At 44.2% G+C, this 14,534-nt stretch overlaps 1 protein-coding gene across 2 annotated transcripts in view; it reads left to right on the top strand.

The window, feature by feature from the left end:
• The window catches only part of SMPD3 (sphingomyelin phosphodiesterase 3), a 277,909-nt gene that overhangs the window by 247,464 nt on the left and 15,911 nt on the right, over positions 1-14,534 (top strand). For both annotated transcript variants that reach the window (XM_043983989.1, XM_043983987.1), the window contains exon 5: positions 10,961-11,036. In XM_043983989.1, the coding sequence (XP_043839924.1) occupies positions 10,961-11,036 (76 nt within the window). The remainder of the gene's footprint in view (positions 1-10,960; positions 11,037-14,534) is intronic.

The following is a 14,534-nucleotide window of genomic DNA, read 5'->3' as shown; positions in this document are numbered from 1 at the left end:
TGTTCCCGCTTTCCATCACATGTATTCTCCACGAGGACTCTGCTAGTTTCAACTCCTTACACATTGATGTAAAGCAGGAAAGGGACAGATACCAATCTATGGACCATAGAGAGAGAAGGACCCTGGCCAGAGCACTGGAGTAGCAATCAAAGGATTGGGGCTGTAGGCCAGCTCTTCAGAGAACTGGATGTGTGACCTTGGATGGGTCATTGGCTTCTCTATATCTTTGTTTCTTCATCTGTAAAATTAGCATAGGCTAGCTTACCTGCCTGAAGGCAAGGATTGCTCCATTGCCATCTGTGGATAGCAGGGAAAAGCAGCATGGCAGATGGCTAGAAGACTGGCCTTGGAATCAGGAAGACTTGGGTTCGAATCTTGGCTGCATGACTTTCAGCTAGTCAGTTAGGCTCTTAGTGTCCCAGGCAACTCTTTAAGACTGTGATTTATAGATGAATGGCCCATCTGTGTTGGTGGAGGACATCTCCACACCAGGAGTTCCCTCATCACAGATACAGACCAAACAATTTACCTCAGAGCCCAGCACAGGGCTGCACTAAGTAAACGTTTGTTGAATAAATGAAGAGAATGTCACGTCTAGCTCTGCGAAGCTATGTTTGATGTCACATAATGACAGAGATAATGCTAACAAGGCTTTTGTTTTCTCATTGCAAATCAGTCTTTTAGCTGTGCTTGAGGTCAGGGTTACAAATTGTCACTAGAGGGGGCAGCTAGGTGGTACAGTGGATAAAGCACCAGCCCTGGATTCAGGAAGACCTGAGTTCAAATCCGGATTCAGACACTTGACACCTACTAGCTGTGTGACCTTGGGCAAGTCACTTAACCCTCATTGCCCTGCCCCACGAAAAAAAATTGTCACTAGAGGGGGCAGTTAGGTGGTGCAGTGGATAAAGCACCAGCCCTAGATTCAGGAGGACCTGAGTTCAAATCCGGCCTCAGACACTTTAACACTTAATAGTTGTGTGACCCTGGGTAAGTCACTTAACCCCCATTGCCCCGCTCCCGAAAAAAATTGTCACTAGAGGGAGAGGAGAACATGATGTATGCGCATGTGTACACACACGCACACATACTCCTCAAATACCTAACTCACAACAATGGCCTTCCCCCTTCCCTTCAGGACACTCACCAGCCAGCCGAAACATTTCCTCACTCTTCCCATTAAAGCCTAGGGTTCAGCACTACGTGTGTGGCCCCTACTGATTCACAGAGGGACTGGGTGTCTCAGGGCTCCTCTTCATTAGCCCAATAACTGTGCGGAAGCCCTGGACACATGACAGCCGGGGACCGGCAATAGCGGGGAAATGGGAGCTCTTCTTTGGGAGAGCTGATGATCCCTCTGAATTTGTGTATTCTCTATTATGAGGTCCTGAGCTTTTCACACCCAGTGTAATGTGGTGAAACGAAATTAATTCCTGTTATAACAAGATCTACTCCATCTATTTCTGCCCACCATTTGTCAGCATTTAACAGATTATATTTTGGTCGTGGCTGCCAGAATTACTTTCCCATAAAAGCAGCATTTCTTATGTAAGGCTTAGAATGGATAGTGCCCCATTAACTTGCATTCCATTAAAAAGGGAGCTTTCAGGGACTGGAAGGCCCAGAGATCCAAGAGTTTGTCACTTCACTTCAATATCACCAGGTCAGAGCACAGTCAATGTCAGTAATAATTTGAAAAGCATTTTATCCTCTACCCACCTGGGACTAATTCCTCAACTCTCTGGTATTTATTTTGGTAACTCTTACCGAGAAATTGTCTGTGGTTCCTACTGCCTCACCCCAAACCTGACCTGCTATATTTATTCAACAGACATTAATTAAATTCCTACTATGTGCCAAGCACTGTGCTAGGTGCCAGAGATACAAAGACAAGAGCAAAACTGTCCCTGCCCTCAGAGAGTTTACAGTTTAATTAAAGAAAAACAATAGTTCCACATCCCCAGAATTCCTTTTCACAGCCAACTCCCCTAGAAAATGTGAAATATAATTATTCAGAAACATTAAACTTTCACCATTTTCACAGAATCCCAGAGTTGGAAAGGATTTCTGAAGTCATCTTGGCCAACTTCTATCTGAACAGGAAACTCTTTTCTAGGAGATGAGGGTTCATTCAGCCTCTACTGGAAGACCTCCAGTGATGGGAATCTCATGGTCCTTATTTGCAGTTAGAATCTGCCTCTCAGCAATCCCCTTCCCTCTTTAATTATTCCCTTCATCATCATTGGTTCTGCCCTCTGGGGCCAAGTAGAAAACACTCCATCCTTCTTCCCCAAGACAACCCTTCAGATACTTGCCACATCTTTACTGCATAAGCAGCCCCAGTTTCTTCAGCTGAGCACAATGTCCCAGATGTGGCCTGGCCAGGGCAGGATACAGGACTATTCCTCCCTCATTTCTGGTTAATTTTCCTCCATAAATGCAGCCTAAGTTCATGATGGCTCTTCTGGCTGCTATGATACATGATTGGTTCATCTTGACCTTGCAGGTCCAGTGCAATTCTACCCATGCTTCCACCATCTGGTATTCATGCAGTTGTGTTATAACCCAGAAGTAGGACTTTCCATTCATGTCGATTGCATTTCATCACTCTAGATCAGCCCAGTATTCTAGACTGTTGGAATCAGTCCTGCTTTCTAACATCTTGGGCATCAATCCCAACTGTGTGGTCACCTGCATATTTAACAAGGGCCCGCACTAGGACAGAGGCAATGGGAACAGAATGGAGGAAACTGAAGATATGTTTGAAAGGCAAAATTGACAGGATTTGATCGTTGTTTAGAAACGAAATACTCATGAGGAGAAGCACCTGCCTTCATGAAAAAAAAATGCTAAGTTCATTTATAGATGTGATACATTTAAAGAGTTGACCAGGCAGAAATGTCCTCAAGGCAGTTGGAGAGGTGAGTCTAGAACTCAGAAGAAAGAACAGGTTAAGAGATAATGATTTGGGAGTCATTTATATAGGTGTGGTATTTGTTTTGGGTTGTGTGTATGTGTATGTGGGGGGGGGGCAATTGGAGTTAAGTGACTTGCCCAGGGTCACACAACTAGTAAGTGTTAAGTGTCTGAGGCCAGATTTGAACTCAGGTCTTCCTGACTCCAGGGCCAGTGCTCTATCCACTTCACCACCGAGCTGCCCCTAGGTGTGGTATTTGAAGCCATGAAAGTGAATGAAATTGCCAAGGGAGAAGGAAAGAGAATCAATCCATCAATCAGCAAGCATTCAATAAGTGCTTATTACATGCCAAGACTTGGGGATTCAAAGAAAAAGTACAAAAGCCCCCATCCTCATGAAGCATCCATTCTAATGGAAGAGACAACATGTACATAAATAGGTGCATATAAGACATATGCAGAGTAGAAGGAAGAGAATGTGAGAGTGGAAGGCACTAGCCTGGGGGCAGGGTGGGGTGGGGCTGGAAAAGGTCTCTTGCAGAAGTCAGCATTTGAGCTGAGTCTTGAAGGAAGCCATTTATTCTAAGAGATGAACATGAGGAGAGAAAGCATGTCAGGCAGGGGGAACAACCAAGACAAAGGCACAGAGTTAACTGACGGAATATCATGGGTAGGACCACTAAGTAGACGAATATGGCTGGTCTTCATCTTCCACAATCCTGGTCTTTCCAAGGAAAAGGAAGGGAAATAAATGGAAAGGGGAAGGGAACAATATTAATTAAGTGCCTAATATGTGCTAGGCATTTTGCTAAGTGCTTTACAGATATTATCTAATTTGATCTTCACAACCTCCCTATTATGATCCCCATTTTTACAGTTAAGGAAATTGAGGCAGACAGAGGTTAAGTGACTTGCACAAGGTCACACAGGTAGTAAGTGTCTGAGGATGGATTTGAACTCAGGTCTTCCTGACTCCAGGTCCACCACTCTATCCCCTATGCCACCTAGTTGCTTCAAAAGAATGGCAAAGGCAGAGATGATGTCTTATACAATCTTAGCACCTCTTCCGACTGCTTGTAGAATATTCTGCACACAGGAGGCACTTAATAAATGTTTGCTCTGTGTGACCCTGGGCAAGTCACTTAACCCTCATTGCCCTGCCCAAAAGAAAGGCTAAATAAATAAATGAATGAATGAATGAATTTTTGCTGACTTAAATCCAACTAAAGTTCTAAATATCAAATATGCTCTAAACGTACAGTAGGAGTGAGACAGTTCCCAAAAGGGGATTTTCTCACACCACCCTAATCTTAAATTCCATTCAAAATGCCCTCACACTTGCTGTGAAATTGGACTTACCACATGCTCAGAAGTGAATGTGCGTGAAGAGTCACCAGCACCTCTCCTCATTAGTGCCCTGGATGGTCTTTAGATCCATTCTACTTTGGTCCTCAGGACTGTGATCATCTCTGCAGGTGAATGGTGTACCACAAGGCCACATAAATGAGGTGCTATTCAATCTGAGTTTTCATTAGAATTGGCCTTTCTGTGGAAAATCTAGTAGAAAAGTAATCCTGTAGGGGAAAGGGACAGGTGTTTATTGCATTTCTTTTAGGCCACCTGGGAGACATAGAGTCACTTGTAGGTACCATGTGTGTTGAATGGTCTGGTAGCCTTGATGCTGGAGTGCATAAGCTGTGGGACTGGCCCTCATCTAACACATTGGACCCCTAGTAGGAAAACCTGTGTTGTGTCATTGTTAGCCTCTCCCCACCCCCCATCTGTGCTATCTCAGAGCACCTCTGAAACACTGTTCTCTTCCAGGAATTCCTCTTGACAGGAAACATTAGTCACCTTCCATGAGCTGATTTACCTGTAGGCATACATACTTGTACCCATCAGTGGGTCTGTGATCTCATCAATGTGGGCACTGTTCTCAGCTCATGTCTATCACACCCTCCCCATTCCCTTCTATGTGAGTATTGTCCACGGCCTTCCACAAATCATCCATCTGCCTTGCATGCTAAAGGCTTTCTCCTTTGGTTTAAAAAAAATCTATTTCAGTGGTAACACTCAGAGTGTGAGGCTGTCTGATGGTAATCCCATTCACTGCCCTCTCTTTCATACTGGATTTCCATTGAAATTTGTGGTTGTGTCTAATTAACTATGGTAAGTTCAGTCACTATAAAAGACTAGACTGTGGGACCCATATGTGGGTGGGTTTTGGGGGGGGGGGTGTTGTTTTATTTGGAAGGCAGTGAGGGTTAAGTGACTTGCCCAGGGTCACGCAGCTAGTAAGTGTCAAGTGTCTGAGGCCGGATTTGATCTCAGGTCCTCCTGAATCCAGAGCCGATGCTTCATCCACTGCACCACCTAGCTGCCCCCTCAGACGTGTTTTAAGAGATGCTTCAGGGGGCAGCTAGGTGGTGCAGTGGATGAAGCATCGGCTCTGGATTCAGGAGGACCTGAGATCAAATCCGGCCTCAGACACTTGACACTTACTAGCTGCGTGACCCTGGGTAAGTCACTTAACCCTCACTGCCCTGCAAAAATTTAAAAAAACAAAACAAAACAAAAACAAGAGAGCTGCTTCATTGCGGGGTGCTTGGGATCAGCTCCCCTTCCCTTGACTAGAACATTCCAGATTTAAGGTCATCTGGGGACCCTGAAGCTCTAGCATTTAGAGGCAAAGCACTGGTTGAACTGTTGGTGAGAAGGCCTGGGTATGTGAGGCAGGCACATGGAGGACACCTGAAATTGTGGTTTGGTCCAAATTAATCTGCCAGTAAAAGTCCAGCTCATAACAACCATCATTACATAGAGCAGATACTCTAATTGCCAATGTCCCCAGTTTAAAAGCAGTGATTTAGGGCTTCAATTCAATATAACAAGCATTGGCTGGCACCAATTCTATGCAAGGCACTGTGCTGGCAGCTATGGGGACAAAGGTGAAATAAGGTGGGCTCTGCCCTTTAGGGACTTACAATGTGACTGGGGAGATTTGATGGACAGCAGGATGGGAGAAATGCCAAGAATATGAAGCCAAGGGCAAAATATCCACACCAGACACAGGGGACCACCCGAGCAAAGGCACCAGGATAAATGAGGGCTGGTCAGGAATGAGGGCCATTAAACAACTCAAGGTTCATCCCTGAATCCACTAAAATCCTGAGGTTTTGTGACCGTAAGGACAAGAATAACTAGGAATGTCCACAAGAATTCTGAGAATCAGAGGTTTTTCCATTAAAGTATTTAAATTAGATTACTAACAGAAAGAAAAGTGAATGGGAGGTAGGAAGGGGAGGCCACTAGAGTAGACAGTTCTTCTAGGGGGTTGGCTGTAAAGAGGAAAGAGACAGGAAAACAGCTTTAAGAGGGAGACATGGTAGTGTCTGCTGATGGGTGATTAAGGATGGAAACCATCTGAGGATGTTTGTAGGCAGCAGGGAAGGCGCCAGTGGAAAGAGAATTTTAAAATTAGTGGGAGAGAGGGATGATTAAAGGCCCAGGCTCCTAGAGCAGATGGGAAGGAGCACACAGGATTGCTGTTGGCAAGGAAACTCTGAAGTTGAGTCAAAAGAGGAAAGAGGAGGGGCAGCTAGGTGGTACAGTGGATAAAGCACAGGCCCCAGATTCAGGAGGACCTGAGTTCAAATCCAGCCTCAGACACTTGACATTTGCTAGCTGTGTGACCCTGGACAAGTCACTTAACCCTCATTGCCCTGCAAAAAAAAAAGAGGAAGGAGGAGAAGATGATGGAGAGAGGGATTTGAGGGATTGAACTGGGAAAGAAGAGGGAGCAAGGCATTGGTTTTATAACATTCTAAGCTTATCCCATGATGTGTGTTACATTTATCTGCGTTTATCCCCTACCAGTCTATAAGATTCAAGAGGAAAAATGGTGCCTTGTTTAAGATTTCAATCACCACCCCCCGCCATGCCCAGCACAGGTCTCTGCATATCATGGGTTAAAAAATGACAAAGAAAGAAAGATTTTATAGCTGTATTTTGGTTAAAAGTTAGCTTTAAACTGACTCAGTCTGATCATTTCCAGTGAAACTCATAAGTATGATAATTGGCTTTTATTTAATCATGTTTTAAGTCCATAATGGAAAATATATTCTCCTTTGTCATATGAAGATACTGAAATTCATTTTCATAACCCAGGACTTTTACTATTATACTTGATGCAAGCACAGAGAACTATTTTTCCACTGAGGGAGGGTCCCTGAGCCATGGAAGAAAATCCATAAATAGCCACATTAAGTTAAAAAAAATCATTCCATTTTGTATTTTGGTGTTTTTTGAGGGGAGAGACAGTTTGAGACAGAAATATACTAACATCCAGCTCGTTTACTTTTTCAATGCAAAACAATGGACACCTATATAATATATAATATAACATAACATAACATAATATAATGATAGCCAGTTAGTATAAAGAGATGGAGATGGAAGGTAGAAAAAGCCAGAAGGAAGGCAAAGGTCTCCACAGAGAGAGGAAAAGCAACAGCAAGAAATAATAGAGAAACTTTGGTGAAGCAATATCTCCATCTTGTGGTCTTTCTGGTACTACTGCAGAGGATTTTTTTTTTTTAACTGTGTTGTTCTTACAACTATAGACAAAAGCATATGATAGTTCCACGGGTCCATGGAATTAAGCTGAAGGTCAGATCTAACCTTCAAACCAGAGTTTCTACAATCCTGATATGGAGAGTAAATTGTTCATGCTAATCCATGCATGTTCCCCATGTCAATTCCTTAGTGCCCATCACTCATGTGTGTCTGCATTAAAGACAGATGAGGAGGGGCAGCTAGGTGGCGCAGTGGATAGAGCAATGGTCCTGGAATCAGGAGGACCTGAGTTCAAATCCGGCCTCAGACACTTAACACTTATGAGCTGTGTGACCCTGGGCAAGTCACTTAACCCCAATTGCGTCACCAAAAAAAAAAAAAAAGACAGATGAGGAGCAAGGACCGATAAAGGATGAGGGTAAATGAAAGCAAAATCCTGTTGGGGGAAAAAGATGACATTCAGCATAGTTTCAGCAGCGTTCTTTTGCAGCTGGAAGAGAATTAGGAAGATTAGCAAAACAATCTTAAGCAAATCACTTACAATTTGGCTACTGTGCAGGATGCCCAATTATCAGCTATACTGTGGATGGAAAATTTCCTGGAATATTTGCAAACTGAATCCCAAATAAACTGATCCAATTTCTGTAGTAACTCAAATTCACTCTCTCTAACCATGATGACATCTGGCTGTCGAGTCAACAAGCATTTATTAAGTTTCTACCTACTACATGCCAAGCGTGCTGCTAACCACCAAGGATACAAAGAAAGGCAAAAACCAGTCCCCACCCCTAAAGTAGCTCACCACGTCATGGAGGAGACAACCTGCAAACATCTGTACAAACGAGGCATAATTGGGGGTAGAATCAGCATAAATTGGGGGTAGCATCTCAGAGGGAAGGCACTAGCATCAAGGGTGACCAAGAAATGAAGGTGGGGTTTTATGTGAGAGGTGAAGGAAACCAGGCAAGCCAGGAGGTGAGATGAGGAGAGAGAGAGCGCTCCAGGCATGAGACAAGCAGTGAAAATACCCTGAGTCAGAAGATGGATGGTCTTGTGCAAAGAGTCACTAGCAGGCCAGCATCTCTGAAATGTGGCATCTATGGAGGGAGCAAAAGCCTAAGCACATGGGAAAGGTGTGATGGGCTCTGAAGGCCAGGCTCATTCAAATGACTTCTAGTACTGTCACCAACCTGCCTGGATCTTTTCTTTTTTCTTTTCCTTTTTTGCGGGGCAATGAGGGTTAAGTGACTTGCCCAGGGTCACACAGCTAGTAAGGCTAGATTTGAACTCAGGTCCTCCTGAATCCAGGGCCAGTGCTTTATCCACTGTGCCACCTAGCTGCCCCTGGATCTTTTCTTATGCATGGGTGGGGATCATTTTCTCATTCACTCAAAATGTCATCAGGGAGAATTTTTTCAGAAGGAAAACTCCAAGGAGAAATCAGTGAGAGTCTGAGGGAGAAGGTGCCAAGAATCAGGAGGAGTAGAGGGTAGGAAGTAGGGCCTGGAGATGACCAAACTTGCTGGCCATGTGCTCCTGAATCACATTAGGAGAGGCAGAGCATCCAGGACTTGGGAGTTTGTTCTACTGTCTTCTGCCTCCTGACCATCTGGGCCTCACATTATGGAGAAGATATTCAGAGGGAAGGTAGCCAGGCTAGTGAGGACCTCGGATCATGCTATAAATGAGGATCAATTAAAGAAAGTAGGTGGTGCAGTAGATAAAGCACCGGCCCTGGATTCAGGAGGACCTGTGTTCAAATCCAGCCTCAGACACTTGACACTTACTAGCTGTGTGACCCTGGGCAAGTCACTTAACCCTCATTGCCCTGCAAAAAAAGAAAGAAAGAAAGTAGGGATGCGTAGCCTAGAGAAAAGTACTTAGGAGGTACACAATAGCTCTCTCTAAAGGTGGCCCTCTACCTCCCAAAGTAGCCTCTTCCCATTTTGTTAACAGCACTAATTGTTAGGAAGGTTTTCCTGACATGTGACACCCACCTACATTTCTCAGTTTCACCCTCGATGGCCAAGTGGAACGAGTCTTGTCCTTCCTTCCACATGACAGACTTTTAAGTACTTACAGTCAGTTATGTCTCCCTCTGGTGCTAGCACAGTGCCAGCACATAGTAGGCATTTAATAAATGCTTGTTGACTGATGCATTCCAGCTCTGAGATTCCATGATTCTGATTTGCCTCCCAAAAGGTGAAGAGTTTCTACTGGCACACCATGACAAGTAAATGACCACTTATACTATCCATGTGTGGCCCCATTTCTCGATGTCATCATTTCTCAAGACAATACAATAAGCAAAGTATATAATGTTGGTTGCTTATTCCTATGGAATTCCATTAGAAAGCATCTCACCATTCCACAGCTTCTCATACTGAGGTGACATCATACTTCACCTTGTACATAAAGATGTGTGGTGCCTTCACACTACAGCTGGAAAACTCATTACACAGGTGGTGTCCTAGATGCCTGGTACCAGAGCTGTGAGCACTCTGCTGTGCTTCAGAACACCATTTATGAGGAGATGGAGCAAAGACGACAGTGTGGGTGGAAAGCACCCAGGAGTTTTAGCATAGTACAAGGTCAATATCAGTCACTGGGTATAAATGGTAACCAACAAAACAAAGGCTACCTTTGGCTTCCTTAGAAAGAGCGCAATGCCCAGACCCAAGAGTCTGCCCACCCTCTCCTCCGGTCAGACCATAGCTGGAGTATCGTGTTCTGGGCACCACATTTTAGGAAGGAAATCAATTCATGGAAAGCATCCAAAGCAACCAAGATGGTGAGGAGAGTTGACATTATGCCGTGTTCATGGGAGAAACTGAGGAGGTGGGAGGGAATCTGCTCTAAGAAAGAGAAAACTTGTTAGGGACCTTCAGATATCTGAAGGACTAATATGGGAGAAAGGTTTATGTTGTTTGGTCCCAGAAAAAAGAATCAGGATTAATGAATAGAAAATGCAAGAAGGCAGATTTCAGTTCAGGTATAAGGGAAAACTTTCTAACAGTGGTTCAGATGTGGAACAGACAGTCTCGGGAAGTCTTGAGTTCCTTGTCACTTGAGGTTTTTATTATAGGTTAGATGACCACTTGTCAGAAATATAGAGGTAATTCATCAATCACACAGACATCGTATTAGTGGACGTCCAAGACCCCTTCCATTTCTAAGATGCATCTTTTCAGATATTTCTAGCCTACCCTGTCCTTTGGGCCCTATTGATGAGATATTTCCCATTTTGTGAAGTGGGTATTGGGAGCCAGAGAGCAATAATTATTGCTATTGATTCTTTCCTCCTCCCCCAACACACAAGCAAATCTGGTTAGAGGAATGTCTCAGGGTTTCCGCTGATTTGGCATTTTAACAATTCTATGCTGAACATCTATGACCCAGGAAATATGTGGCAACTCACTGTTCCTACCACCTAATTAATTGTGTCCCCTTCCCCTTCCTTTCTTCTCAGGTACAAGTGGGAAGTACACCTCAGGACCAAAGAATCGTGGGATATATTTCCTGCACCCACTTGCAAGCTGAAGGAGGTATGGAATTACTTATCCCTTAATTCTCAGGTTTGTAATGCAGGCAACACTTTACTGAATAGAGAGAGAGAGAGAAAAGACTACCCCACCTGCTTGCATCAGGGATCAGGGAACAAGAGCAAAATAACTCATGCACTCACACACACAAAAATAGCTTTGAAAAATACCCTCCCAGCTTGTTGGAAGCAAGACAATCGTACCTTGTCATGTAATCAAGCACTTACATACACTGCCCTCCCTCCTCCCAGCTCCCCAGCTAATCAGAACATGGGCAAAGCAAGAGGTTGCACAGTGTCTCAAACTGCAAAGAACATGGTAGTGCCTACGTACATTATCAAAGTAGCTCCCTAAAAGCTCTCCACCCCAAGGAACAAGGCAGACAAGGAAGCTTTCACTTCCCACGCACGTCTGCCCATTGTTCCAGGAGAGACAGCTGTCACGATTCAGAGGTTACCCTGCAAATGTTGCTCTTCCTTGGAGAAGGCAGAATTTGCAGGGATTCCATGATACAGGCATGGCGGCACTTGGTATATGGTATATGATTCTCCGGTCAAAAGTCTCTGGGGCAGAGGGATAGAGCTGAAAGGGTCAACCAGAGAATTCGCATTTCCAGTGCTAATGCAGGAAGCATTACCCACCTTATACACAAAGCTCTGTCTCCATTCTCAGTCAAGACAGCTCCACTTTCTCCTTGGCTTTCATTCCCCCGACAAAAAGCCATGGATTGATCCTGGCTTCAAGAATATTGGGGTTTTTTGGGTTGTTTTTTTTTTTTGCAGGGCAATGAGGGTTAAGTGACTTGCCCAGGGTCACACAGCTAGTTAAGTGTCAAGTGTCTGAGTCTGGATTTGAACTCAGGTCCTCCTGAATCCAAGGCCAGTGCTTTATCCACTGCGCCATCTAGCTGCCCCCTCAAGAATATTCTTAAGTGGCACTGAACATACCAGTAACGGGGAAAGAGAGCAGCTACTTGGGGGCAAAGTGACGTGTCTCTCTTTACTCCAGAATTTACTGAGATGGAAGATGGCATCTAATAAACTTCATTTTAGAGGCTCCTTTCTCTTGGTTCACAGATTTAGATCCAGAAGGGACTTCAGAGGTCATCTGGTCTAAACCCTTCATTTTGCAGATGAAGTCCAAGAAGAATTAGATAATTCAATTAAGGTCACACATGTAGTCAACAGCAGAATCAGGATTTGAACCCAGGATCTCTGATTCCTACTTCTCAGAAGATTTCTCTCTTCTTTCCCAAGCCCAAGAGAGAATAGAAGAAGCTCTCATTTCTTTCAGGGCCTAGCCCTTGGCACTAATCAGTCCCTTCACAAAATCAGAGAGTCTTTAAGATGGAAGGGACTAGGGGCAGCTAGGTGGCGCAGTAGATAAAGCACCGGCCTTGGATTCAGGAGGACCTGAGTTCAAATCCGGCCTCAGACACTTGACACTTACTAGCTGTGTGACCCTGGGCAAGTCACTTAATCCCCATTGCCCCACAAAAAAAAAAAAAAAAAGATGGAAGGGACTGCAGGAACCATCCAGTTTAGCCTTTCTCCAGATAGGATCTGACCAAGGCTAAGTACAAGAATGCTATTACCGGGTAGGTGGAGCAGTGGATAGAGCACCAGCCCTGGAGTCAGGAGTACCTGGGTTCAAATTCGGCCTCAGACACTTAACACTTACTAACTGTGTGACCCTGGGCAAGTCACTTAACCCCAATTGCCTCACTAAAAAAAAAAAAGAATACTATTACCACCCTCATTCCAGACACCCTATTTCTAGTAAAGTAACCCAAGATCACAGGAGCTTTTCTGGCAACCCTCTTGTTGTCCAGTTTCAGTCTAATCAATCTCCCAGGTCTTCTTCATATGAACTGTTCTTACGGTTATGTCGTTGACTCGCTGAACCCAAGTAAAAGACTGCACATTTATAAATATTAAATTTCATCCTATTTATTTTAGCCCAACATTCTAGCCTGTAAAGATCTTTTGGAATACAGATTCTGTCTTCCAACATATTCAAAATCCTCCCTAGCTGCCTACACAAAGAAACTCTGATTTCATCATTCCAGTACGGTAATTCCTCCCACCAACACAGATTACAAACCATCCATGTCTTAAAAGAGAAATCCTAGGGAGTTGCCTGAAATGTAGAGAGGTTAAGTGATTTGCCCAGGGTCACACAGTATCAGACCCAGTATTTGAACTCGGGTCTTCCTGACTCCATGGCTGCCCTCTGTCTATTGTACTATTGTAACAATTGGAATGACACCACCTGCTGGAGACTTACTGTAGAAGAGTTCTGCCCATGAAGCGAAGGTCTTTGAGGGCAAGACCAGGAGTCTTTTCTTTGGCGTCAGGAAGTGACGTTGGCTAGTGGGAGGAGGAAGGGACTGGCGCTCGGTCTCGCGCTCTTTCCTGAGGACTCCGGCAGAGAAGGGAGCTAGAAATGCGCTCTCCCTTTAATAGATAGGAATCTAGGTCTTTCTTTCTCTCTTTATCAAGTTCTTATTCTCCCTAATAAATGCTTAAAAGTCTAACTCTTGCTAAAGCTTATAATTTATTGGCGACCACTCATTGGATATTTTAGACAGACTAGCTAGAATTTTAGCCCTTAACACCATGGTGTCTCTAGATCCATGTCAGCCCCAAAGTTGATAGCCGTAACATAGCTTCATCTGTCATTGATCAAGGTGTTGTACAGAATAAGGCCCCAGATTAGCACGTCTCATCCCCACCTTTCCCTTCCTGAGTCTAAGCCCTGCGGCCACAGGTGGGCCTCCTGAATGGAAGAACCCCTTAGTGCCCCCAGAGCAATTCAACAGCCCCTGGATCTGGAGAGAAAACAACTAACAGGGAAATGACAGGGCTTTTTGAGCATGGAGAAAAGCCCCTAGTGACAGAGATACAAGATTTGAGAAGGTGGAATTTATATATGTTTGAACCTCAGTTACCCCAAATCTCAGTAACATCTCTATGTATTTCCTTTCCTCCCTCAATTCATATTGTTACAGCTGGAAGAAATCTTAAAGATCTTGTCATTCAGGGAGAGATTCTTAACGATTTGTCACAGACTCCTTTGGCAGCCTGCTGGACCCTACGGGGCCCTTCTCAGAATAGTGCTTGGTTCTCTACATTTGTAATTGAAAGAAATTATAAAATTCAGTTCTACATTAGCAGTAACAGAGATGTAAGTTTCCCATCCATGTTTACAGACCTCCTGAAATCTATCTATGGGTGCCTTGGAAATCTCTGGATCCTTGGTTGGGGACAATTGGTTTAATCCAATGTCCTCATTTTACAAATCAGGAAACCTAGGCTCAAAGTTTAAAAGTCCATTTTCTGTGGTACTCTGCAATTCACAAAGCACTTTTCTCACAACAACCCTGCTAAGTAATATAAGAATTGTTACCGCCGCTTTACAAAGATGAGGAAACTGACTCCAGAGGAGTTAAATGACTTGCCCAAGACCACGAAGCTACCTAACTGAATATTTGTGTAAGAA

This window comes from Dromiciops gliroides, chromosome 2, assembly GCF_019393635.1.
Source record: "Dromiciops gliroides isolate mDroGli1 chromosome 2, mDroGli1.pri, whole genome shotgun sequence".
Classification (NCBI taxonomy): Eukaryota; Metazoa; Chordata; class Mammalia; order Microbiotheria; family Microbiotheriidae; genus Dromiciops; species Dromiciops gliroides.
Note: the sequence above shows the minus strand (reverse complement) of the source record. Positions and strands in the feature narration are given on the sequence as shown.